The sequence below is a fragment of the Pongo pygmaeus genome, chromosome 15, assembly GCF_028885625.2.
Source record: "Pongo pygmaeus isolate AG05252 chromosome 15, NHGRI_mPonPyg2-v2.0_pri, whole genome shotgun sequence".
Taxonomy (NCBI): domain Eukaryota; kingdom Metazoa; phylum Chordata; class Mammalia; order Primates; family Hominidae; genus Pongo; species Pongo pygmaeus.
This window is the reverse complement of record NC_072388.2, coordinates 58,228,112-58,254,813: the sequence shown is the minus strand read 5'-3', so window position 1 is coordinate 58,254,813 and position 26,702 is coordinate 58,228,112. Positions and strand designations below refer to the sequence as shown.

At 38.9% G+C, this 26,702-nt stretch overlaps 1 protein-coding gene across 1 annotated transcript in view; it reads left to right on the top strand.

Moving 5' to 3' along the window:
• CCDC175 (coiled-coil domain containing 175) overlaps positions 1-26,702 on the top strand; it is a 71,778-nt gene that overhangs the window by 44,194 nt on the left and 882 nt on the right. The window contains exons 14-19 of the mRNA XM_054448149.2: positions 787-925; positions 5,595-5,674; positions 7,327-7,479; positions 10,770-10,872; positions 20,624-20,667; positions 21,619-21,781. Coding sequence (XP_054304124.2) covers positions 787-925; positions 5,595-5,674; positions 7,327-7,479; positions 10,770-10,872; positions 20,624-20,667; positions 21,619-21,781 — 682 coding nt within the window. The remainder of the gene's footprint in view (positions 1-786; positions 926-5,594; positions 5,675-7,326; positions 7,480-10,769; positions 10,873-20,623; positions 20,668-21,618; positions 21,782-26,702) is intronic.

Here is a 26,702-nt window from a genome sequence, read left to right as displayed (position 1 = left end):
AGGAAAGGACCAGGGGAGCACACAGCTGTTCCTGTTGCAGGAGCAGAGCCCAGAAGTGGCACACATGACTTCCATTCACAAACTCCTTGGTCACACCCACCCACAAGGGAAGGCCAGAAACCACACTTTAGCCAGAAGCCATGTGCTCAGCTGAAACTCAGGAGCCCTAATATTGAAGGAGAAGAGAACAAACATTAAATGTCAGCTGGTGGTCTCTGCCTTAGTCACCATTTAAAATCCATCCTGATTTGCTAAGAAAGGTCCAACTATTATTCCATTTGAAACTAAACAAAACTTGAGTTTGAATAAGTAGGCAGGCATCTTCATGTTTTGCTTTGGGCACTTTTTACCCATTTATTTTAACATTATATCCAATTACTTCAATCCTCTTCCCATTTCTCACATCCAACATTTCTTAGAAGTGTATTCTGTTTATCTGCCTCTTTTTGGTAAAATATTACTGAAGGAAATTTTCTCAGATATGTTTTTGGGCTGTATACATGGTAGTGTTCATAGAGATATAGCAGAAGAGGTTTAAAGCAGAAGGGATCTTTAGAGAACCAATTGAATCTAACCTCCTTACCTTGTGGATTGTCAGAGTGTCAGTGAGTCAGGGAACAAATATTTATTAAAAGATTAGTATATGCCATATATCTTTCTATGTACCTCAGGATAGGAGACCAAGACAGACAAAACTCTTTCCCTCAAAAAACTTATATTCTACTTTAAATTGTTGTGTGAATTATCCAAAATTATATTTCTCAATTGATTTTATTTTCTTTAAAGGAAATATTTGTTAAGGAAACACAAATTAACAAAGAAAAGGAAGAAGAACTAGTTGAGTGTCTTCCACAACTTCAGGTGGCAGAACGAGAGTATAAAGAGAAAAGAAGAAAGTTAGAAGAGCTCAGTAATATTATTACAGGTACATATGAAGCATTTAGTAATTAAACTCAATCCCAGGTAAGGATTTCACTGTCATCTTCTAACACAAGGCAGGTCATCAGTTGCAAGCCAATGGTGAAACTCACCGAACTTTCCCCATTACCTTTAGCCCTCTGTTCTCTAGTTTTTGCTTCACCTACTAATTTCTCCTCCACACTACAATCTTACTGTTGCTATTGTCAAAATTTTCCTTTTCTCTTTTAAAAACTATTTAAGGCTCAGTCCTTTACTATATTATTTTCTTTCTCTCCGTACTTGGGAAAGGTAGAACTAACTCATTTGTTTGCTACCATGTGAAATTTTTTTTCTATTTTCTTACTGTGAATTTGCAAATTATATCTCTTTTCCTGCTATGATTTTAACTATTTATTGAGTAAGCACTCCTCAGATTTTCTTTTCACTAACTTCCTCCTGAGGCACAGATAGGTAAGAGCTTGTCTCAGATCTGGGAGTTAGTAGAGGATGTGAAATATGTCTGAAAGTATGCATATTTTTAATTATATTACATAGTATAATCATGCATGTTTAATATAAAAATAATTATTTTCTCCACAAAAAATTGGATGTAATCATTCAACCCTGCGCCCAAGGTCCAAAGTTTATATATCCAGAATCTTTTTTTTGTTGTTGTTTAAACAAAACCAAAAACACACAGGGTCTCATTATGTTGCCCAGGCTAATCTCAAACTCCTGGGCTTAGGAGATCCTTCTGCCTTGGCCTCCCAAAGTGCTGTGCCTGGCCTAGAATCATCTTTTTGGGTTTTGAGTCTTGTATTGCATTTGGGGAGTAGAGGGTCATTATCTAAGGAATCCGCCCAGGTCTTTAAGCAGGAACAACTTCCAGAATTTGTATCTTCTAGCTGATGAAAGAAGAGACATGGGAATCAGGAGGCCAGGACCAAAAGTTACAGAAAGGACTAGAATGGGAACAAAAATTGTCTACTGGTTAGCAAAGACGAATATGGGGATAGGAATTAAAATCGCCTGTGTCAAAATGGGACATTCATATGGAACCCCAATATGTTCAAATGTAGAATAAAAAAAAATTCAGAAGTGAATAGTGATTATTGCCAAGGAGGGTAGATTTTTTAAAATGTAAGAATGTTATAATAATAATACATGGGTAATTGGCCTGGTTCCCACTCCTCAGATGATTTTCCACTTTCTTGTCAGGTTTTCATTTAGTCAACTTCAGTAGGTTTTCTTGGCCTCTTACCACTTTTACCCAGACTTACAATACATATGTCTCTTATTCCCAATTTTCTTTTCTTTTCCCTTTCCTTTCCTTTTCTTTTCTTTTCTTTTTCCTTTCTTTCTTTCTTTTTCTTTCTTTCTTTCTTTCTTTCTTTCTTTCTTTCTTTCTTTCTTTTTCTTTCTTTCTCTCTCTCTCTTTCTTTCTTTCTCTCTCTCTCTCTGTCTCTCTCTTTCTTTCTCTCTCTCTTTCTTTTTTTCTTTCTTTCTTTCTTTTTTTGAGATGGAGTCTCACTCTGTTGTCCAGGCTGGAGTGCAATGGTACAATCTCTGCTCACTGCAACCTCCACCTCCTGGGTTCAAGCGATTCTCCTGCCTCAGCCTCCTGAGTAGCTGGGATTACAGGTGTGCACCACCATGCCTGGTCAATTTTTGTATTTTTAGTAGAGATGGGATTTCACCATGTTGGTCAGGGTGGTCTTGAACTCCTGGCCTCATGATCTGTCCACCTCGGCTTCCCAAAGTGCTGGGATTATAGGCGTGAGCCACCACACCTGGCCTATTCCCAATTTTCTACTTTCCCAGCCATTCTTCCTATCCCTTCGTTTACTAGGTAGAGGATGTAAGAAGCAATAGGAGTATAAAAGTAAGCAAAAACATTACAAGTACTAAATCTCTTAATGTAAACAAAGGGGAGAAAATGCTGAAGAAAGTAGATAAAAGAGAGGAAGACAGGAGAAAAGAAGTAAAGGGAACATAAGAGCAGGAAAGTTGACCTGCCAGCAGTTACGCTTGCAGAGAATGGCATGCATGGGCTCCATACACAGAAAGCTTTTAGTTAAATCTGATGGATAAAACATATACATATATCTTTGTTCCCTCATAAAACTCCCGAATATGTATATAAAGGTTTTTTTTTTTCTAAAAAAGATACAAATCCATAAGTACCAAGACACTGGCAGAGATAAGACATTTGCTATCTGCTGATTTATTATTTATTTATTACCTGATAATATCAACAAATTTTGGGAAGATGTAATTGGATAGAGGCAGAAAGAGAAATATAAATACCAAGAGCCTGCCAAAAAGGGCACCACGAAGGCAAAAAGTTCTTTCCCCCAAAGCTGTAAAGTCACAGGCAGTGGCATCCCTTGAAACTATGATAGCTGAGATGAGTCACAGGGCTAAAGGTTGGTTGAAAGTCTTTATAAAGAGCAATTAGAGCTCCAGGTCAAATCCCTTCCTTGTGCAGTTAGCTGAGTGACTCCTCCTCCTCAATGCTGGCAAAAGAAACTGGACCAGATGGCTTCAGACTGCAAGGCATCAGATATGGCTGAGAGCAGAAGATGGGTACTATACTGAGATCCCCACTGAGATCCCCTCTGAGCTCAGCTTGATGAATGCTGCCAGCCAATGGTGTTGTGAGCTCTTCCATAATCCCTTACCCCCCTGAGGAAGGAGACTAACATATTCTTCCTTTAAGGAAACTGAACAATTCAGAGAAAAGCCCCACAACAGCACCGACATTCAATGGTCCCCTCAAATGGCTGGTTCCTTCCTGATCACTGTATATTGAAGCTCACACAGGACTATTAAATGGGATCAGACAAAGATCTGAAGCATCCAGTGTGAAAGAGAAACTGAAATGGACAGAACAAGAGAACTTGATGGAAACAGAGAAAATGCAAAGAGCATAAGGATACTTTTAAAAAGTATATTCTTAGAGAAATAAATATATTGCATTTATGAAAAAAGAAAATGATGCTTAAAGATTACAGAACAGAAAAAGCTCTCAGAAATTAAAAGTATAATAACAAATGTTAAAATTCAATAGGAAAATTATAAGAAAAGTTAAGAAAATCTCTGTAAAAATAGAGCAACAACAAAAAGAGATGAGGAAAAGGAGAGAAAGGTAAGAAAATTTAAAAACTATCTGAGATGCCAAATATCTACCAAACAAGACCAGAAAAAAATCGGTGAATAATGCTTACATTATTATAATGATCTAAACAGTTAAAATTTATTTAAACGAAAACCATAACTTTATAGGAAAGTTAGGGATGAAATGTAGAGGTTGTGGGTGTGGGTGGGGGATGTGGGAATGGGAGTAAGCATGCTAAAATCTCCTCTACTATATATGATGAAGTAAATAGAAACTGCCTGACAATGATAAATCCAGATATAGCCATATATTCATGTTTTTAAAGAACTAATAAAATTATCAAAGAAATAATACAAAAATATTTCTTATAACTAGAGAATATAGATTTCCATTTTTAAATGTCCAAGCAAATCCCCAAAACAATATTTAAAAGAAAAGACTAAGCCATATTAGTGTGGAATTTCAGAAGGGAAAATGGAAAGAGAGGATCCTAAAAGCTCCTAGAGAGAAAAATCAGATCTCACACAAAATATTAGAAATCAGAATCATTTCAAACTTCTTAACAGCAATATTATAGTAGAAGTTATAAGACAATGCCTTCAAAATTTGAGAGAAAATAATTTTCAACATTAGATACCCAGCTAAACTATCAATCAAGAATATAGAATAGAAACATATTGAGATATACAAGATCTCAAAACATTTATCCCATTTACTCTTTTTCCTGAAGCTGTCTAGAATTTGCTTCAACAAATAGAAGAAATGAATCAAGAAAAAGAGTATAAGAAATTTAGGAAACAGGAGGTCCGACATAAGAATAATACAAAGGGTTCTGGTTGAATAAAACCTTTAAAAAAAGAAAAAGAAAAATGCAAAAGGAAGTCCCAAGAAGTCAGCTGCAAAGCAAGCACAAAGAAAAGATTCCAGAAGGCATATCTCAGAGGGAGGTTCTGAGGGAGAGGGGAGAAATGAAACTGACAGATATGTTAATGTGTTTGACTATATGTGAAATAAAATTTGAAAGGTTGTACAGTTCTGTTGTAGATTTTGGTATGAATTAATTATATGTACATGAAACACTGAGCAATTTTTTAAACAAAGCAATCTTTAACTCCAAGAAAAAACAAAAATTATACTAAAAAGAAAATCTAATCATATTATACCATTTGGCTCATCGGGGATAATCCTTATTGCCATAATGATCTAAATTTATTTAAACAAAAACTATAACTTTATAGGAAGGTTAGGGATGAAATGTAGAGGTTGTAGGTGTGGGAGAAGGATGTGGGAATGGGACTAAATGGAAAATGCCTGAAAATGATAAATCAGAAAATAGGCATATATGCATATTTTTAAAGAAAATTGAGCTAAATGGAAGAAGAAACAACTAAAAAGAGTTAAAAATGTTTGATTCTGAGGAGTCAGACAGGAGTAAACATAGCATTGTGGAGTGCCTGACAGTTGGTTTTTGTTATAAACCTTGTGAGAGAATTTGACTTTTAAAACTAGGTACTTCTTTGATTAATATTTTTTAACTAAATTTTTGAGGTAGTTATTTTTTTCTTTGTTTTAATAGCACAAAGACAGGAGGAAGATTTACTGAACAATCACATTTTTCTGTTTACAAGGGACTTTTCAAGATACATTAGCAACACGGTAAAGGATCAATGCATTAATTCTTTTTTTATTATTATTAGAATAGTGGTATATATAGACGATAGTATTTACCTGGCATTGAAGTTTTCATGAAATCCACATTTGTTAAACTTACCCATTCAATCTCAGTGTTTAAAAATCTTTCTTACAACACATATATATGCATATGTATACACATACACCTGTACACATATGCTATGTATGTATGTGTATATATGAATACTTATGTGTATATGTATACAGAGAAAGAGGGAGAGAGACTAGAAACAACATGTACTTGTGGAACAGTCATTGAGTGGACCTCGGTTTTCTTATTTATAAGTTAGAAACTTGATTCTGCTTTTTAAGGGTGAGTGAACAAAGGTTGCGGCAGGGGAGTGGATGAATTAGCAGCAGGTAAAGAGATGTTTAGTGTCTTTTTAAAATTTACAATCAATAGTTGGTGATAAGCATATGCATGTGGAATTGGTTAATTAGAAATGGAAACATTCTCTGAGATGCATTGATATCAAAATGTAACTTTTTTTTTTTTTGAGATGGAGTCTCACTCTGTTGCCCAGGCTTGAGTGCAGTGGCACGATCTCAGCTTACTGCAACCTCAGCCTCCCGGGTTCAAGCGATTTCCGGCTAATTTTTGTATTTTTTAGTAGAGATGAGGTTTCACCATGTTGGCCAGGCTGGTTTCGAACTCCTGATCTCAAGTGATCCGCCTGCCTTGGCCTCCCAAAGTGCCGGGATTATAGGCGTGAGCTACTGCGCCAGGCCTCAAAATGTAACTTTTAATGTTATAAAATATGAAGGAATATATAGGAAAATACGAAGGAGAAAATTACAAGTATAGTGTATATACAGTTCTATTTTCTTAATAAGATGCTTCTGGTGATGATTATATAATAATAAATATCATGCAACTTATAATAGTATAATAATAGAGAACTGAATAGAGAATTCATTAGAAAAAACATTAGAGAATTCTGAAAAAATTCATAATCTTCTTCTTTCTTCAAGAAACATTAAGTCCTCCTTTAAAAGCCTCAATACATTTCCCTTTCTCTATTTTTGCTGGACAATTGTTTATATATCAAAGTACAGTCATCCCTTGATATCTATGGGGGATTGGTTCCAGGACCAACATGACTATCAAAATCCACGGATGCTCAAATCCCTTGTATGACGTGGTGTAGTATTTGCATATAACCTACCCACATTCTCCAATATACTTTAAATTATTTCTAGATTACTGATAATATCTAATATAATGTAAATGCTATGTTAGTAGTTGTCATACTGTATTGTTTATTATTTGTATTATTTGTTGTTGTTATTATTTTTATTTTTGTGAATATATTCTATTCATGTTTAGTCAAATCCACAAATGCAGAACCCACAGATACAGAGCGCTGACTGTATATTTCATTTTGTGAAGTTGTCTCAAGGTCTGGGGTTCTTATCTTGAAGTCCACAGACCCCCTTCTTAGAGTCCATGAATAAATGTGGGGTTGATAGGTTTTTCTAAGGAAAAATATCTATCCTCTGCTTGGTGCTTCAGAAATTAATTTAGAATCCGGCTCCAAATGTGACCTAGGCAGTATAATACCCTCGTGCCCTACTGTTTGAACTCAGAGATAATTTGGGGTTTTCTGTTTGAGCAGGAGGATGTAAAACAAGAATTAAAACAATTACGAGATCAAGAAAGCAAAAAAGCCAAAGATCATTTTGAAACTCTAAAGAACTTAGAAAATGGATTCTATATAAATGACCAAAAAGCAGATCTTCTGCTCCTGGAAAATAAAAAATTAAAAGAAGTAAGTTTAAGAGCACCATGCTTTTCATGATGGCTTTGATTAATTGACTAGACCTGTAATAGTTATGAGAGAAAAGAAGAGAATAGCTCTTGAAAAATGTTTAATGGAGCATAAAGTACACACAGAAAAGTGCCCAGATTGCAAGTGTACAGCTCTATGAACACACTTGTGTACCAGGACCCACATCGAGAAACAAAGCATTATCAGTATCCAGATATCCTCTATGCCCCTTCTAGTCACTAACCAGCCCCACTAAGGGTACCACCATGCTAACACCATAGACTAGTTTTCCCTGGTTTGGAACATTATAGGTATAGAACAATACAGTGTAGGTTCTTTTGCTCAACATTATGTTTGTGAGGTTCAGCCTTATTTTTGAGTGTAGTTTGTTATTCTTAGTTCTGTATAGTATTGCATTGTATGACTACTACTACAATGCATTTATACACTTGACTATTGATGGATATTCAGAGAGTTTCTAGTTTTTGGCTATTACAAATAGTATTGCTGTGAACATTCTAGTTCATGTTTTTTTGGTGAACATACATACATATTTCTGTTGAGTGTACATCTCAAGTGGAATTGCAGAGCCATAGAGATGTGTATCTCCAACTTTAGTACATACCAGCAGTCTCCCAAAGGAGTTGCAGCAATTGCCACTCCCACCAGCAATGCATGAGAGCACCAGTTGCTCCACACTCCCACAAAACTGTCTTTTTCAATTTAACCGTTCTAATGGGTGTGTAGTGGTGCCCCACTAATTTGTGTTTTCCTGATCACTGTTGAAGCACCTATTCTATGTTGCTAGCCTCTTGGATATCCTTTTTTTGTGAAGTGACTGTTCAAGTCTTTGGCTCATTTTTTAAAAAGTAGGTTGTCTATTTCATACTGATTATAGCTCTTTTTATAGCAGAGGAATTTGTTCATCCGACCCCTAAAATTAAAGTCTTATTTATACTTAAGATGTATTTGTTTTAACATTTTAAAATGTTATATTTAATAATTAGATATTTATAAGACACTGATTTTTAATGCCCAGAACTGTTGCATTCAAAGCATATTTTTAAAGTGCATAGAGTCCTACATTTTATATACTGTGACAAAACAGTAACAACAAAACTTTACATAATATTCTTTAGTTTGAAAGACCTGGATTAAGTCTGTCATTCACCAGTGACACTGTGTGACTTTGGGCAGATCACTGAACTTGTAAGCTTCATTTTGGCCTCTTAAAATGGGAATAACTGCTACTCACAGGTTGAATGTGACTTCTTTATAAACTGAAAATGCAAAAGAAATACCATTTCTGAAATGTTTTTTTTCCAGCCATCCATAATGACCTCATGGTCAAGATCTGTTATCAATGTACCCCAAGTGTTTTGCACAATGCCTGTAATGTTAGACGGATTCAGTCTCATTTGACGTTTAAGACTGTAATCTTAAAAAGTGGATAATACATTATGTCCCTTTTATAGATGTGTAAATTGAAGCTGTATTTTTTTTAGAAGTTTTAATAGCTAGAAAAAAATCAGTGACTAGTCCAATGGCATGAAGAAAATCCCTTCACCTCGCTGGGTAATTTTTTTCATCTGTTAAATGGCAATAGTTATCCCACCACTCTCATGGTTTTTTAATAAACTAAAATGGCACAATAGGTACTAATGTACTTTGAAAAGGTAACTGTGCTCCAAAGAGCCTAGATACATACCATCATTGATAACCCTCACACATGCAATGCACCTTCGTTCTTCTAGACCTCGAGACAAACTGATTTGTTCCGCTAGACTGTCTTCCTATCAAGATATAGATTATTTCTTAAAAGAATTGGAATTTGTATTGCTATTTTGGCAGTGGGTGAGCAGATGGATGTGTACATGAAAGACTGATTATGAGAGTCCTGTTTTTTTTAAATTCAGTGTCCATCTGCTAGTCACTGAATGATCCTGTGCTGTTTTCTTATTCACTCACCACTCAGTTTTGCTGGTTGCATCTCTTTACTCTAAACATGCACTGAGTCCCAAGCACTGGGCAAGACACGGTGAATACAGAGATAAGTAAGATACTGCCCCAGCCCTGTGGAAGCTCATGGTCTAGCTGAAGAGGTGCACATAGAAACAGATCATTACAATTCAGTATGTTAAATGCAACAATCTGAACAAGACACATACAGTGCCCCAGAGCAAGGGAACCTTGCCACAACACGTGAAGAGCTCAAAGGAGAACTCTCACTGTGTATCATTAACGTAGAGGCAGGATTTACACCTGGGAGATGGATGAGTCTCTTCAGGGACAGTGTGTTGAGTGAGAAGATTAGGGGCTGTGAACAGAATCCTGGAGAAAAACAACTTTGAAGGAGTGAGCTGTGGAGAGGAGATGAAAAGAGAGACTGAAAGAAAATAGAGAGTTTGGGAGAAGCACAAGAGTCCAGCTGAACTAGGAAAGTCTGCAGACCTATGGTCAAAGAGGGGCAAGAATGAGGCCTTGCGGTTGGCTTAAGGTGGCTTTTACTTTTGTTTACTATAATACCAGAAAACAACCTATGAAAAGGCTGACACAACATCAAAGATACATGAATAGACCCTATAATACATGCTTGGAAACAGTCTATGTAACAGTCCCATGTCTACCTCATCTATAGCACTGAACACAATTTCTAAGATTTTTATGGATAGTTTACAGTATTTGTTTATTTCTTGAAACTGGACCCGTTTTATGTCCCAAAGCCCATATTTTCAGAGTTCCTGGGACTTTAGAGTTTCTGGGCATTGGGTGGTCAGAACAGAAAGCCATGACTGTAATACTCAAAGTCACCTGTCACTACTGCCACCACTGACACCCAACCCAGTGAACATCTGACTTGAGTAAGTAATTCCATGCAGTCTCCTGACTCAATTAATCATCTCTCTGAGGTCTTACACTGAACGCCAGTCTGGCAGCATTACTGCTTTGTGACATCTACCGCACACACATTTTGCATAAGGAACATTTTTGTGTGGACATAATGCATTCAGACAGAACACCTTCTAGTTTCTTTTTGTGGAAAATTATACTCAGAATGCCATGTTTATTTAAATGCTGAGGTGAAATGCTTCATAGGAAGCAGAATCGTTTATCTCCTTTCCCAGGATGGAATCCTGACCAAGGTATGTTTTATTCCCCACTGTTACCCCTGTACCTAGAATAGTGGGTGGTGCAGAGGAGGAGTTTATACATGTTTGCTGAATGACTACATGATAATTTATCTGTAGTAACTAAACTGCTAAAAGCGATCACATGCTTTTAATTTTCAGTACATTTTATACTTGAAGAATAACATAGAGAAATACAGAGAAGGACAAGAAGCCCTCATGCACACCTCAAGCGACTTGTCTCGGCAACTAATAGCTCAGGAGGGTAAGTAATGTGTGGGTGCTTGTATTAGTCAGGGTTCTTTAGCGGGACAGAACTAATAGGATATATGTATATATGAAAGGGAGCTTATTAAGGAGAACTGACTCACATGATCACAAGGTAAAGTCCCATGATAGGTCATCTGCAAGTTGAGGAACAAGGAATCCAGTGGTGGATCAGTCAGAGTCCCAAAGCCTCACAAGTAGGGAAGCCGACAGTGCAGCCTTCAGTCTGTGGCCAAAGGCCCAAGAGCCCCTGCCAAACCACTGGTGTAAATCCAAGAGTCCAAAAGCTGAAGAACTTGGAGTCCAATGTTCGAGGGCAGGAAGCATCTAGCACAGGAGAAAGAGGAATCTTGGAAGACTCAGCCAGTCTAGCCATGCTGGCACCTGATTAGATGGTTCCCACCCAGATTGAGAGTGGGTTTGCCTCTCCCAATCCACGGACTCAAATGTGGATCTCCTTTGGTTAACACCCACATAGACATACCCAGGAACAGTACTTTGCATCCTTCAATCCAGTCAATTTGACAATATTAACCATTATAGTGTTCTTTACACATGAAGTTTTTTTTACTTCATTTAAATCGTTTATTGGTTTGCATACAAAAAATGCACCCATTTTTAGATTAGTGAATTTGACAAATGTACATGCCATTGTAACCACTATCACTACAAGCAAGATATAGAGCATTTTCATGACTACAAAATTTTCTCTATCCCTTTGCCGTTGATCACCTACCCCATCTTTAGTTCCTGGAAATCATTGATCTGCTTTCTGTCATTAATAATGAGATATAAATGAAATGACAGAGTGTGCACACTTTTATATCTGGCTTCTTTCACTCAGCAAATTGTTTTAAGATTCATCTAAGTTGTTGCATGTCTCATTAGTTTGCTCCTTTTTATAGCTGTACAGTAGAATCCCATTGTATAGATATACCATATTTTGTTTATTCATTCACCAGTCGAAAGACATTTAGATTATTTCCAGTTTGGGATAATTATAATGAAGCTATTGTGAATATTTGTTTACAAGTGTTTTTATGGCCATGTTTTCATTTCTCTTGGGTAAATACCTATAATGGAATTGCTGAGTTATATAGCAATTAGTGTATGGTTAACTTTATAGGAAATATATATGGTTAGTGTATGATTAACTTTATAAGAAACCGCCAGACAAATTTGCCAGAGTGGTTGTTAAGTGTCTCATCCCACTAACAATGGAGAAGAGTTCCCATTGCTCTACATCCTCATCAACACTTAAAATGGTGAAAATGCTTTAAATTGTTAATATTTTGGTCATTTTAATAGGTATGTAATGGCATTTCATTGTGATTGTAACTTGTACTTCTCTAATGAGTAATGTTGTTGAGTATACTTTTTCATGTGTTTCTTGGCCATTTGAATATTATCTTTTGTGACAAATATTGCAAACATAGTAGCTGAAGACAAATTATTTACTTTGCTCACAAAATGGCAATTTGATCAGAGCTTGTTGAAGACAACTAAATGTCTGCTCTGCACGGCATCAACCAGGGCAACTTGAAGGCTGAGGGTAATTCAGCAGCCGGGAACTGAAATCATCTGAAGACTCACTCATTCCTGTGTCTGAAGTTGATGCTGGTCCTCAGCTGCATCTCGAGGGAGACCATTGGCCAGAACACCTCCTCATGGCCTCTCCATGTAGCTGTTTGGCCTGCTGGGTTCCAAAAGCATCCCAAGAGAACGAAGTGGAAGTTCATGGTGTCTTATGACCTAGCCTCAGTCAGAGCGTTACTTTCACAATACGCTAATGGTTGAGGCAGTCACTCAGGTGCAAGGGGAGGGGACATAGCCACCACCTCTCAATGGAAGAAGCGTCAGCATCATGTCTGGGAAAAAAACTTGTGGAATGGACTATACTGTGGGGATATCTTTGGAAAATACAATCTGTCACATGTCTGTCCAAATCTTTTACTCATTGCTTTGTGTTGTTTTCTTATTATCCAGTTAAAATCTTTAAGTTTTCTGCAAATGAGTCCTTTTTCTGTCTGAAGCTTGACTTTTCATTTTCTTCATGGTGTCTCAGAAAGAGTAAACATTTTTCATTCGAACGAAGCCCATCTATCGATTTTGTCTTTTAAGGTAGTACTTTTTGTTTCCTGCCTAAAACATTTTTGCCTACCCCAGGCTCTTCAATATTTTCCTGTATAGTTTTTTTAGTTTTAGTGTTTATGTCTAGATTTCTAATTCATTTCCGGTGAACTTTTTTTTATTACTATACTTTAAGTTTTAGGGTACATGTGCACAACGTGCAGGTTAGTTACATATCTATACATGTGTCATGTTGGTGTGCTGAACCCAGTAACTCGTCATTTAACATTAGGTGTATCTCCAAATGCTATCCCTCCCCCACCCCCCCCGACAACAGGCCCCGGTATGTGATGTTCCCCTTCCTGTGTCCATGTGTTCTCATTGTTCAATTCCCACCTATGAGTGAGAACATGTGTGTTTGATTTTTTGTCCTTGCAATAGTTTGCTGAGAATGATGGTTTCCAGCTTCATCCATGTCCCTACAAAGGACATGAACTCATCCTTTTTATGGCTGCATAGTATTCCATGCTATATATGTGCCACATATTCTTAATCCATTCTATCATTGTTGGACATTTGGGTTGGTTCCAAGTCTTTGCCATTGTGAATAGTGCCACAATAAACATACATGTGCATGTGTCTTTATAGCAGCATGATTTATAATCCTTTGGGTATATACCCAGTAATGGGATGGCTGGGTCAAATGGTATTTCTAGTTCTAGATCCCTGAGGAATCGCCACACTGACTTCCACAAGGGTTGAACTAGTTTACAGTCCCACCAACAGTGTAAAAGCGTTCCTGTTTCTCCACATCCTCTCCAGCACCTGCTGTTTCCTGACTTTTTAATGATTGCCATTCTAACTGGTGTGAGATGGTATCTCATTGAGCTTTTGATTTGCATTTCTCTGATGGCCAGTGATGATGAGCATTTTTTCTTGTGTCTTTTGGCTGCATAAATGTCTTCTTTTGAGGAGTGTCTGTTCATATCCTTCGCCCACTTGTTGACGGGCTTGTTTTTTTCTTATAAATTTGTTTGAGTTCATTGTAGATTTTGGATATTAGCCCTTTGTCAGATGAGTAGATTGCAAAAATTTTCTCCCATTCTGTAGGTGCCTGTTCACTCTGATGGTAGTTTCTTTTGCTGTGCAGAAGCTCTTTAGTTTAATTAGATCCCATTTGTCAATTTTGGCTTTTGTTGCCATTGCTTTTGGTGTTTTAGACATGAAGTCCTTGCCCATGCTTATGTCCTGAATGGTATTGCCTAGGTTTTCTTCTAGGGTTTTTATGGTTTTAGGTCTAAGATTTAAGTCTTTAATCCATCTTGAATTAATTTTTGTATAAGGTGTAAGGAAGGGATCCAGTTTCAGCTTTCTCCATATGGCTAGCCAGTTTTCCCAGCACCATTTATTAAATAGGGAATCGTTTCCCCATTTCTTGTTTTTGTCAGGTTTGTCAAAGATCAGATGGTTGTAGATATGTGGCATTATTTCTGAGGGCTCTGTTCTGTTCCATTGGTCTACATCTCTGTTTTGGTACCAGTACCATGCTGTTTTGGTCACTGCAGCCTTGTAGTATAGTTTGAAGTCAGGTAGCATGACGCCTCCAGCTTTGTTCTTTTGGCTTAGGATTGTCTTGGCAATGCGGGCTCTTTTTTGGTTCCATATGAACTTTAAAGTAGTTTTTTCCAATTCTGTGAAGAAAGTCATTGGTAGCTTAATGGGGATGGCATTGAATCTATAAATTACCTTGGGCAGTATGGCCATTTTCACGATATTGATTCTTCCTATCCGTGAGCATGCAATGTTCTTCCATTTGTTTGTATCCTCTTTTATTTCGTTGAGCAGTGGTTTGTAGTTCTCCTTGAAGAGGGCCTTCACATCCCTTGTAAGTTGGATTCCTAGGCATTTTATTCTCTTTGAAGCAATTGTGAATGGGAGTTCACTCATGATTTGGCTCTCTGTTTGTCTGTTATTGGTGTATAAGAATGCTTGTGATTTTTGCACATTGATTTTGTATCCTGAGACTTTGCTGAAGTTGCTTATCAGCTTAAGGAGATTTTGGGCTGAGACAGTGGAATTTTCTAAATATACAATCATGTCATTGGCAAATAGGGACAGTTTGACTTCCTCTTTTCCTAACTGAATACCCTTTATTTCCTTCTCCTGCCTAATTGCCCTGGCCAGAACTTCCAACACTATATTTAATAGGAGTGATGAGAGAGGGCATCCCTGTCTTATGCCAGTTTTCAAAGGGAATGCTTCTAATTTTTGCCCATTCAGTATGATATTGGCTGTGGGTTTGTCATAGATAGCTCTTATTATTTTGAGATACGTCCCATCAATACCGAATTTATTGAGAGTTTTTAGCATGAAGGTTGTTGAATTTTGTCAAAGGCCTTTTCTGCATCTATTGAGATAATCATATGGTTTTTGTCGTTGGTTCTGTTTATATGCTGGATTATGTTTATTGATTTGCATATGTTGAACCAGCCTTGCATCCCAGGGATGAAGCCCAGTTAATCATGGTGGATAAGCTTTTTGATGTGCTGCTGGATTCGGATTGCCAGTATTTTATTGAGGATTTTTGCATCGATGTTCATCAGGGATATTGGTCTAAAATTCTCTTTTTTTGTTGTGTCTCTGCTAGGCTTTGGTATCAGGACGATGCTGGCCTCATAAAATGAGTTAGGGAGGATTCCCTCTTTTTCTATTGATTGGAATAGTTTCAGAAGGAAGGGTAGCAGCTCCTCCTTGTACCTCTGGTAGAATTTGGCTGTGAATCCATCTGGTCCTGGACTTTTTTGGTTGGTAAGCTATTAATTATTGCCTCAATTTCAGAGCCTGTATTGGTCTATTGAGAGATTCAACTTCTTCCTGGTTTAGTCTTTGGAGGGTGTATGTGTCGAGGAATTTATCCATTTCTTCTAGGTTTTCTAGTTTATTTGCATAGAGGTGTTTATAGTATTCTCTGATGGTAGTTTGCATTTCTGTGGGATTGGTGGTGATATCCCAGTTATCATTTTTTATTGCGTCTATTTGATTCTTCTCTCTTTTCTTCTTTATTAGTCTTGCTAGCAGTCTATCAGTTTTGTTGATCTTTTCAAAAAACCAGCTCCTGGATTCATTGATTTTTTTGAAGGGTTTTTTGAGTCTCTATTTCCTTCAGTTCTGCTCTGCTCTTAGTTATTTCTTGCCTTCTGCTAGCTTTTGAATGTGTTTGCTCTTGCTTCTCTAGTTCTTTTAATTGTGATGTTAGGGTGTCAATTTTAGATGTTTCCTGCTTTCTCTTGTGGGCATTTAGTGCTATAAATTTCCCTCTACACACTGCTTTGAATGTGTCCCAGAGATTCTGGTATGTCGTGTCTTTGTTCTCGTTGGTTTCAAAGAACATCTTTATTTCTGCCTTCATTTTGTTATGTACCCAGTAGTCATTCAGGAGCAGGTTTTTCAGTTTCCAAGTAGTTGAGCAGTTTTGAGTGAGTTTCTTAATCCGGAGTTCTAGTTTGATTGCACTGTGGTCTGAGAGACAGTTTGTTATAATTTCTGTTCTTTTACATTTGCTAAGGAGTACTTTAGTTCCAAGTATGTGGTCAATTTTGGAATAAGTGCGGTGTGGTGCTGAGAAGAATGTATATTCTGTTGATGTGGCATGGAGAGTTCTGTAGATGTCTATTAGGTCTGCTTGGTGCAGAGCTGAGTTCAATTCCTGGATATCCTTGTTAACTTTCTGTCTCATTGATCTGTCTAATGTTGACAGTGGGGTGTTAAAGTATCCCATTATTATTGTGTGGGAGTCTAAGTCTCTGTGTAGGTCTGTAAGGACTTGCTTTATGAATCTGGGTGCTCCTGTATTGGGTGCATATATATTTAGGATAGTTAGCTCTTCTTGTTGAATTGATCCCTTTACCATTATGTAATGGCCTTCTTTGTCTCTTTTGATCTTTGTTGGTTTAAAGTCTGTTTTATCAGAGACTAGGATTGCAACCCCTGCCTTTTTTTGTTTTCCATTTGCTTGGTAGATCTTCCTCCCTCTCTTTATTTTGAGCCTATGTGTGTCTCTGCACGTGAGATGGGTCTCCTGAATACAGCACACTGATGGGTCTTGACTCTTTATCCAATTTGCCAGTCTGTGTCTTTTAACTGGAGCATTTAGCCCATTTACAATTAAGGTTAATATTGTTGTGTGTGAATTTGATCCTGCCATTATGATGTTAGCTGGTTATTTTGCTCATTAGTTGATGCAGTTTCTTCCTAGCCTTGATGGTCTTTACAATTTGGCATGTTTTTGCAATGGCTGGTACCAGTTGTTCCTTTCCATGTTTAGTGCTTCCTTCAGGAGCTCTTGTAGGGCAGGCCTGGTGGTGACAAAATCTCTCATCATTTGCTTGTCTGTAAAGGATTTTGTTTCTCCTTCACTTATGAAGCTTAGTTTGGCTGGCTATGAAATTCTGGGCTGAAAATTCTTTTCTTTAAGAATGTTGAATATTGGCCCCCACTCTCTTCTGGCTTGTAGAGTTTCTGCCGAGAGATCAGCTGTTAGTGTGATGGGCTTCCCTTTGTGGGTAACCCAACCTTTCTGTCTGGCTGCCCTTAACATTTTTTCCTTCATTTCAACTTTGGTGAATCTGACAATTATGTGTCTTGGAGTTGCTCTTCTCGAGGAGTATCCTTGTGGCGTTCTGTGATTTTCCTGAATTTGAATGTTGGCCTGCCTTGCTAGATTGGGGAAGTTCTCCAGTATGATATCCTGCAGAGTGTTTTCCAACTTGTTTCCATTCTCCCCGTCACTTTCAGGTACACCAATCAGACGTAGATTTGGTCTTTTCACATAGTCCCATATTTCTTGGAGGCTTTGTTCATTTCTTTTTATTCTTTTTTCTCTAAACTTCCCTTCTCGCTTCATTTCATTCATTTGATCTTCCATTACTGATACCCTTTCTTCCAGTTGATCTATTCGGCTACTGAGGCTTGTGCATTTGTCACATGGTTCTCGTGCCTTGGTTTTCAGCTCCATCAGGTCCTTTAAGGACTTCTCTGCATTGGTTATTCTAGTTAGCCATTCGTCTAATTTTTTTTCAAGGTTTTTAACTTCTTTGCCATGGGTTTGAACTTCCTCCTTTAGCTCGGAGTAGTCTGATCGTCTGAAGCCTTCTTCTCTCAACTCGTCAAAGTCATTCTCTGTCCAACTTTGTTCCGTTGCTGGTGAGGAGCTGCGTTCCTTTGGAGGAGGAGAGGCACTCTGATTTTTAGAATTTCCAGTTTTTCTGCTCTGTTTTTTCCCATCTTTGTGGTTTTATCTACCTTTGGTCTTTGATGATGGTGACGTACAGATGGGGTTTTGGTGTGGATGTCCTTTCTGTTTTTTAGTTTTCCTTCTAACAGTCAGGACCCTCAGCTGCAGGTCTGTTGGAGTTTGCTGGAAGTCCACTCCAGACCCTGTTTGCCTGGGTATCAGCAGTGGAGGCTGCAGAACAGCGGATATTGGTGAACATCAAATGTTGCTGCCTGATCATTCCTCTGGAAGTTTTGTCTCAGAGGAGTACCCAGCCGTGTGAGGTGTCAGTCTGCCCCTACTAGGAGGTGCCTCCCAGTTACACTACTCGGGGGTCAGGGACCTGCTTGAGGAGGCAGTCTGTCCATTCTCAGATCTCCAGCTGCATGCTGGGAGAACCACTACTCTCTTCAAAGCTGTCAGACAGGGACATTTAAATCTACAGAGGATTCTGCTGTCTTTTGTTTGGCAATGCCCTACCCCCAGAAGTGGAGTCTACAGAGGCAGGCAGGCCTCCTTGAGCTGCAGTGGGCTCTACCCAGTTTGAGCTTCCAGGCCGCTTTGTTTACCTAGTCAAGCCTCAGCAATGGCGGGCACCCCTCCCCTAGCCTCACTGCCGCCTTGCAGTTTGATTTCAGACTGCTGAGCTAACAATGAGTGAGGCTCCGTGGGCGTAGGACCCTTCGAGCCAGGTGCAGGATATAATCTCTTGGTGTGCCGTTTGCTAAGACTGTTGGAAAAGCGCAGTATTGGGGTGGGAGTGACCTGATTTGCCAGGTGCCATCTGTCACCCCTTTCTTTGACTAGGAAAGGGAATTCCCTGACCCTTTGCACTTCCCAGGTGAGGCAATGCCTCTCCCTGCTTCGGCTCATGCTCAGTGCGCTGCACCCACTGTCCTGCACCCACTTTCTGACACTCCCCAGTGAGATGAACTCAGTACCTCAGTTGGAAATGCAGAAATCACCTGTCTTCTGCATCGCTCACGCTGGGAGCTGTAGACTGGAGGTGCTTCTATTAGGCCATCTTGGCTCCACCCCGCTCAAGTGAACTTTTTCATATGATGTGAAGCAATGGTTGAATTTCATTGTTTTCTCTTATGCACATCCAGTTGTTCAGTACTATTTTTGAAAAGACTACGCTTTTGCCATTGTATTACCCCAGCAACTTTTCAAAAATCAATTTTATGTGGTTGTTCCTTTATTCTAAATGCCTAACTTTATACCAATACCACACTGTCTTAATTACTATAGCTTCATATGCAGTCTGAACATCAGGTAATAGAATTCTTTACCTGTATGCTTCTCTTTTAAAATTATTTTCACTATTCTAAATTCTTCGATTTCCATATACATTTTAGAATCACCTAATCTGCACACACACACACACACACACACACACCCCTGCTGAGATCTTAATTGGGTTTGTGTTGAATCTGTAAGTCAATGTTGGAAGAATAGACTTTTTAATGAAATTATATTTTCTAATCCAAGAATATAGTATATATCTCCATTTATTTAGGTCTTTATCTCAAAAAAATTGTGCAGCTGTAGTGCAGTATCAGGTATCCCAGGACTACCCTTAGGCTTAATGATTAGCTAAAATGATTCACAGGACTCAAAAATTGTTATGGTTATTGTTATTCCAGTGAAAGATACAGAGTAAAATCAGCAAAGGGAAAAGGCACAGAGGGCAAAGTATGAAGGAAACCTGGAGCAACCTTCTCAGGGATGCACTTAATTTCCCCAACAACAATGTGTGACTCCACATACAAAGTGTTGCCAACCAGGGAGGCTCACCCAGGTTTGAGTGTCCAGAGTACTTATGGGGCGGGAAGATGGTCAGTTATGTGGGCACAGAGTGCCTTTGTGACTGGCCTCAGCTGCTCAGACAGCCACTGAGATGCTCAGCTACTATTACTCCTTTATGCTGTTCGTGTGGTAAGTTGCACTGATTGAGTTTGACTTTTAAACCAAGCTCCCATTCTTAGCATAAAGCCCACTTGTTCAAAAGCTTTTATTGTTCTTGTCTATTGCTAGATTCAGTTTGCTAATCTTTTTGTGTCTGCGTTAAGACTACCCTGCTGTGCTAGTGCTGTGGTCTGGAAAGTGCCCCCCAGTGGAAAGCTGGGTGATCGCAGGACCCACCTCCTTTGTTTCTCTTCCAGGTGTCACAGTCCTGGGCTGCCCATTCTTCAACATCTGAAAACATTTCTTTCATATGTTTTGCTTCTTTCTTCTATTTGTTTGCAGTGGGAGGGCAGGTCCAATTCAGTTATTCTGTCATTTTGGAACTAGACATTTTTAGATAAAAATAATTTTTGAAAAAAACAATAATGAATAACACGACTTTTATTAAAATGTTCAGATTGTGTCAGTAACCACTGTATTTTTTAAATCTTTATTTTAGCACAATATAAGGATTTGTGGGCTGAATTTCAGACCACAGTTAAGGTGAGTTTTGCGTGTGTCTGTTGCCTCCATATAAATATCATATTTCCAAAAATGTTTACCTACCTAATAAGTGTGTGTGCTTCTGTGTCTGTGTGCACCTGCATGCACACACATTAGGGTGGAAATTCACACTAGCTCTGTCACTCCCCTGCAGTCCTAGATGCTACTGTGACCACCACCTCCTAAAATGTGTCTTTTTTTTTTTTTTTACCAAACGTCACTATGAAATCTTAATTCTTTGGGAAACTGTCTTCCCACTCTACCACTCAGTTAAGGTGGGAAAGACTGTTTTTTGCATGCCCCAAATGAACACATTTTGGTTCAGGACAAAGTTGTCAGTTCTGGACTCCTTACCTCTTCATGTTTTACCAGTGCAACATCTGCACCCTCCCCACTTCAGTCAGATAGGCTGGGGTCAAAATCCTGGCTCTGCCACTTTCTAAGTATTTAAAGTTCACACATAATCCTCATTTAAGTATTAAAACACTGGATTAGGAAAGCGTTAAAATATCTTTTTCACATGGAGCTGCGGAGGCCCAGAGGGTTTACGTAACTTGCCCAAGACCAAACAGTTCATGAACGTATGGGAATTTACAACCCAGATCCTGCCTCATTCCAAAGTTCCTTCTGTTAGGCTGAATCTCCTCTGCAGCTCTGTGCTTCTCTGAGGGTGAAACTAGCTTTTTATGCTGCCACCACCATGGCCACCATTATCCACTTAAAAATTTGAGTTCAGTGAGCATTCCATTATTCTTCTCACTTGATAATCCATTTTTCCAAGATTATGTACAGAACTTTGTGAATTGGCTGTGTACACATGCACTTATTTTTATGACTGATACCAATTATGCATATATAATATTTTTATTTTGGACGTGATCCACTTAGAATGTGTATTTATTTATGTTGTTGCAATTTATATTGACACACCCTAAAATGCCATTTCTTTAGATCTTGGTGGACAATGGTGAAGAGACCTTGCAAGACATAAAAAATCTAACAGACAAGCTGTGTGAAAGAGATGAAAAAATGCAGCATGTCAGTACATGGCTACAAGGGAGTCTCGAAGGGCTGCGTTTGCTTGTGGAACAGGAATCACCAATGGACCTTCTTAGTAAGCAACAGCTTAGAGCTTTGGTAACATGGGACTTCCTGCTATTTTACTATATAGCTGGTAACATCAAAAGAAGAAAAAAACGTGTCAATTAAGTGACTTAGTTATCCCCAATTATGCCACAAACATCCAATTGAATATTGATACTTATTTGGGGGTTGAATACTCTTGTAGTGTTATCCAATTCTGCCTTTCACCTAACAGAATTTTCTAGATAACTAAATCTTCTTTATAATTTTTTTAAAAAGTTTATTTTAAACATTTTTCCAGAGAAGGCTTTTTAAACTTTTACACATTTTTTAGTCCTCTTAAACAGAAGTTGAATATAATTTTACATTTTCTTCCTGAGTTGAGTTTAGCATTAAAAATAGCAACTGTTACCTTCTCAGAAAAATCTAGTGATGGCTGCGGGGGCTTCTGAGACGTTAACACATCATATCTAACATGCTTGACTCACGAGCAAGCAGTTCAGTCTCTCCAGAGGTATATCAGCTTCATCCTCAATCTCCACAATAATGTCATGTTAGACACAGCCACAAAACTCTGTCCAGATTAGGGCAGTGGTGAGAATTGAAGGTGAGTCCTTGCACAGGTACAGCCCAGAGATCCCAGTGACAGAATCATCTGGGAAGATGGGATGTGGGGGTAGAGGGAGCTTGAAAGAAGGAAAGAGAACAGAGTTTAGAAGAGAGATGGAGTGATGAAACAAGAATAGTCATCTGGCAAGTGTACAAATCTATTTGTGGTTATCAAGGCTTAATTTTAAAGAGCATAATCACTAGATAAGCAATTTTGAAGGTAGGATGTAGAAATTAAAATGGGATAAAAGTAAAAAGAGCTGGATGCAGTGACTCATGGTTATAATCCCAGCACTTTGGGAGGCTGAGGCAGGAGGATTGCTTGAGACCAAGTGTTCGAGACCAGCCTGAGCAACATAATGAGACCCTGTCTCTACAAAAATAATTTTAAAGTTTAGCAGGGTATGGTAGTGCCTCTACCTCAGCTACTCGGAAGGTTGAGATGGGAGAATTGCTTGAGCCTGGGAGGTCGAGGCTGCAGTTAGCCATGATTGTGCCACTGCACTCCAGCCTGGATGACAGTGAGACCCTGTCTTAAAATAAATGTAAAAAGAGGGATAGTGATACGATTAAAAACATTCCAGTATTTGGGAAAACCTGTGTTCTGGGGCATTGCTTTACAGAAGAAATAACATTTCAGTGGCCAATGAAGAACTTTGTGGGTAAACCCTCTTAGCTGCCAAGTCATTTTGATGGTCCTGCCTGGTGATCATGATGAGCCTGGTGATACTTATGATGTACGAATGCATAAAGGATCCCTTGTGGGCCTTGCTTCTATTTGTGTTTCCTTTGCTAGGCCAGACCATTCCTTCCAACTATAGATCAAGCAAAATTTTAAGAGCTAAATCAGAGATCTCTAAGTGTCAAGGGCGCTGTCTTCACATGAATTAATCTTCCATTTTTATCTGAAACCTGATGGAATCTTTGTGTTGCAAGAAATTTAAATAGACTCTTAGAGAAAGTTTCACTGAATTACTAATATCATATTTCCTTTTTCATATATTTTGAAGTATGATGGATAATCTATGACAAGTAGAGACTGGCAGTGTGGAAATAAAAAGACCACCCAAATGAGAATAAGCAGAGGCTGTTTATGCAGAGCTTGCTATAGCAATGGAGCCAGGCACTGTCTTAGTTCGTTCGGGCTACTATAACATTCTGTACACTGGGTAGCTTATAAATAACACAAATTTATTTCTCATAGTTCTGGAGGCTGGGAAGTCCAAGATCAAGGCACTGGCAGGTTTGGCTTCTGCTGAGGGCCCACTTTCTGGTTCATAGAATGGTGCTTCCTCACTGTGTCCTCAAATCATTTAAGGGGTAAGGCAACACTTTGGGGCCTCTTTGATAAGGGCACGAATCCCAAGACCTAATCACCTCCCAAAGGCCACACCTAATACACACTGGAGATTAGGTTTCAACATAGGAATTTTGGAGGAGACACAAACTCTCAGACCATAGCAGCCACGATTACTTGCTTTTCTCTTTTTTTCTTTTCTTTTTTTTTTTTTTTTTTGAGACAGGGCCTCTCACTCTGTTGCCCAGGCTGGACTGCAACCTCTGCCTCCTAGTCTCAAGCAATCCTCTCACCTCAGTCTCCCAAGTAGCAGGGACTACAGGCACGTGCCACTGTGCCTGGCTGCTGTGTGTGTGTGTGTGTGTGTGTGTGTGTGTGTGTGTGTTGGTGTGTATTTTGGAGACGAGGTTATGCCATGTTGCCCAGGCTGGTCTTGACCTCCTGAGCTCAAGCAATCCTCCTGCCTCAGCCTCCCAAAGTGCTGGGATTATATGTGTGTGCCATGGACCTATTGGACTAAACAAAGTGGGGTGAACGCGGGAATAAAAGACAAAGACAAGAGAGTGTATTTGGAAGAAGGGGTCAGGGAGCACCTTGCTTCTAGTGGACAAGGGCCCTGAACTTTACACAGCCCTCTGTATTTATTAAGAAAAAGAGATAGCGAGGTGTGTGGGGGTGGGGGTAGGGGGTGATTGTCAGCCAGCAGCTTGATTCACAGCAGGCTTGCAAGACTGCATTCTTAGAACAATAGGCGCTAGATTTCTCAATAGATAACTTCAAGGAACCCAGTGCCAGGGAGTGAGGCCCTCAGCAAACCTTTTGGTGGCAGGGCAGTGTGAGTTTGCTCACATCCTGCGTTCATGATAAACAGTTTGCTGTTTGGTCATATAGCCTCCAGCGGAATGCTGAGTTGGTCACCTCCCACAGGCCTTCGGCTCCCTACAGGTGTGAGCCACCATGCCAGCTAAGCTCTGCTTCTTACATGTTATCTAACCTCCACTCCTCAGTCTCCCCAGTTGTAAAATATTACTGATAACTAACTGGAGTTAGAAAACACCAGACCCATATTAGGCACTCATCAGATCCCTGAAACCTACCACCCTCCTGGGGAGGTGATAGTAAAGTTTGAATTTACTATTCAATTCCTTGGCCATCTCTGAGCCACCTGTAATCTCCCAGCTTTTGAATGTTCCCTGTTGAATGGGTTCTGCCACAGGACTTCCGGAGAAGCACTTATCTCAGTTCAGCACCCCTCTACTGTCCTCTTCTGGCCATGATAGTCACTGCAGCCCTGCAGGTCCTGCCTTCTCCAGGATCACTGCACTAGCTTCATTAACATTGGGCACTTTGGAGCCTGACATTGGAGCAGATATTACAGTGACAAAGTTGAATAAACCCCAGGCCCTGAACCTTAAAGTGCATACCCTGTGAGAAACAGACAATTGAAGAGCTGATTAAAATACACTGGATTCCTTCTAGAAAGTGGCTATCAGAGGGTAAAGCTCTGTCTTATTAGATGTTGGAGTACAGAGGGATATCTTCCCAAAGGAGAAGCACAGGCATAAGCTGGTCAAGAACTGCAAGTAGCAAGGCTGAGCGGAGATCTGCTGGGGGAACCAACAAGCAAGAGTGTCGAATAGGCTTGTCAGAACGTTAAAGGCCAGACTTCTTCCTGAAAACTAATTACTAAAAACTTACTTTTTGCCTTAATTTTATTTCTTGTAAATCAAAGGTAAATAAGTTAATTCTTAGTGTATATGTAACCTAAACAGTAACTTAGTACAGTTATTTTTAAAGTAAAAAGAATTTTGTCTTAAAATTACAAAAGTCCTTGAGTATTACATCATATATTATGTTAGGTTACATAAATAATTTGTGTATTAACCAAATATCTTGATACATGGGCTATGGAAGACATTTTTAGGCTGAGGTACTTTAAAAGAAACATTAAAAAAATCAATTTATATAACTGTCAAAGTTATCTCTGTTATTGTGATGAGGGGCTTGATACAATCATCTACATTTTGATTAATTCTAGAAAAGCACCTCCTTATAATTAAAGCAGAATCAAAATTTCAGTGAGAAGAAAGAAAATCATTTGCCCAGTACTTGTCTCTTGGAAAAATTAAGATCTGAAATAGAAGGAGTTTAGATCAGTGGTTCTCAAACATTAGAATCACCTGGAGATTTTTTTTAAAACCCTGTGCTTGGCTGGGCGTGGTGGCCCATGCCTGTAATCCCAGTACTTTGGGAGGCTGAGGTGAGCAGATCACTTGAGGTCAGGAGTGCGAGACCAGCCTGGCCAACATGGTGAAACCCCATCTCTACTAAAAATACAAAAATTAGCTGGGTGTCATGGCGGGCACCTATAATCCCAGCTGCTTGGGAGGCTGAGGCATGAGAATCACTTGAACCCAGGAGGTGGAGGTTGCAGTGAGCCGAGATTGCATCATTGCACTTTCAGCCTGGGTGACAGAGTGAGACACTGTCCCCCCCAAAAAAAAAAAACCATGTGCTCAAACACAGACCAATTCAACATGAATCTCTGGGCGTGGGGCCCAGGCATTATTTTTTTAAATCTCTCCAGATGGCTTCAATGTGCAGTAGTCACGCAAACCAATGGTTTTAGACAAATATATAACAAGGTAGTTATTAAATTTATCAACTGACCCAAATTAATCAAGAAAACACAAGATTTAGTATCCCTGGTCTGAAAATCCAAAAATCCAAAATGCTCCAAAACCCAAAGCTTTTTCAGCACCAACATGACGCTCAAAGAAAATCCTCTTTGGAGAATTTAAGATTTCAGATTTTAGGATTACAGATACTGAACTGTAAGTATAATGCAAATATTCCAAAATCTGAAAATACCCGAAATTCGAAACACTTCTGATCTCAAGCATTTTTGAATATGAGATATTCAACCTGTATTTTGACTTTTAAATTACCTCTTCAGGACTGGTTAGCAAAAGTACCATACACTGTAGTGATGAGGAATGTGATGTGCTACAAGGGCCTAAGTCAAAACTTAACATAGACAAGGGTT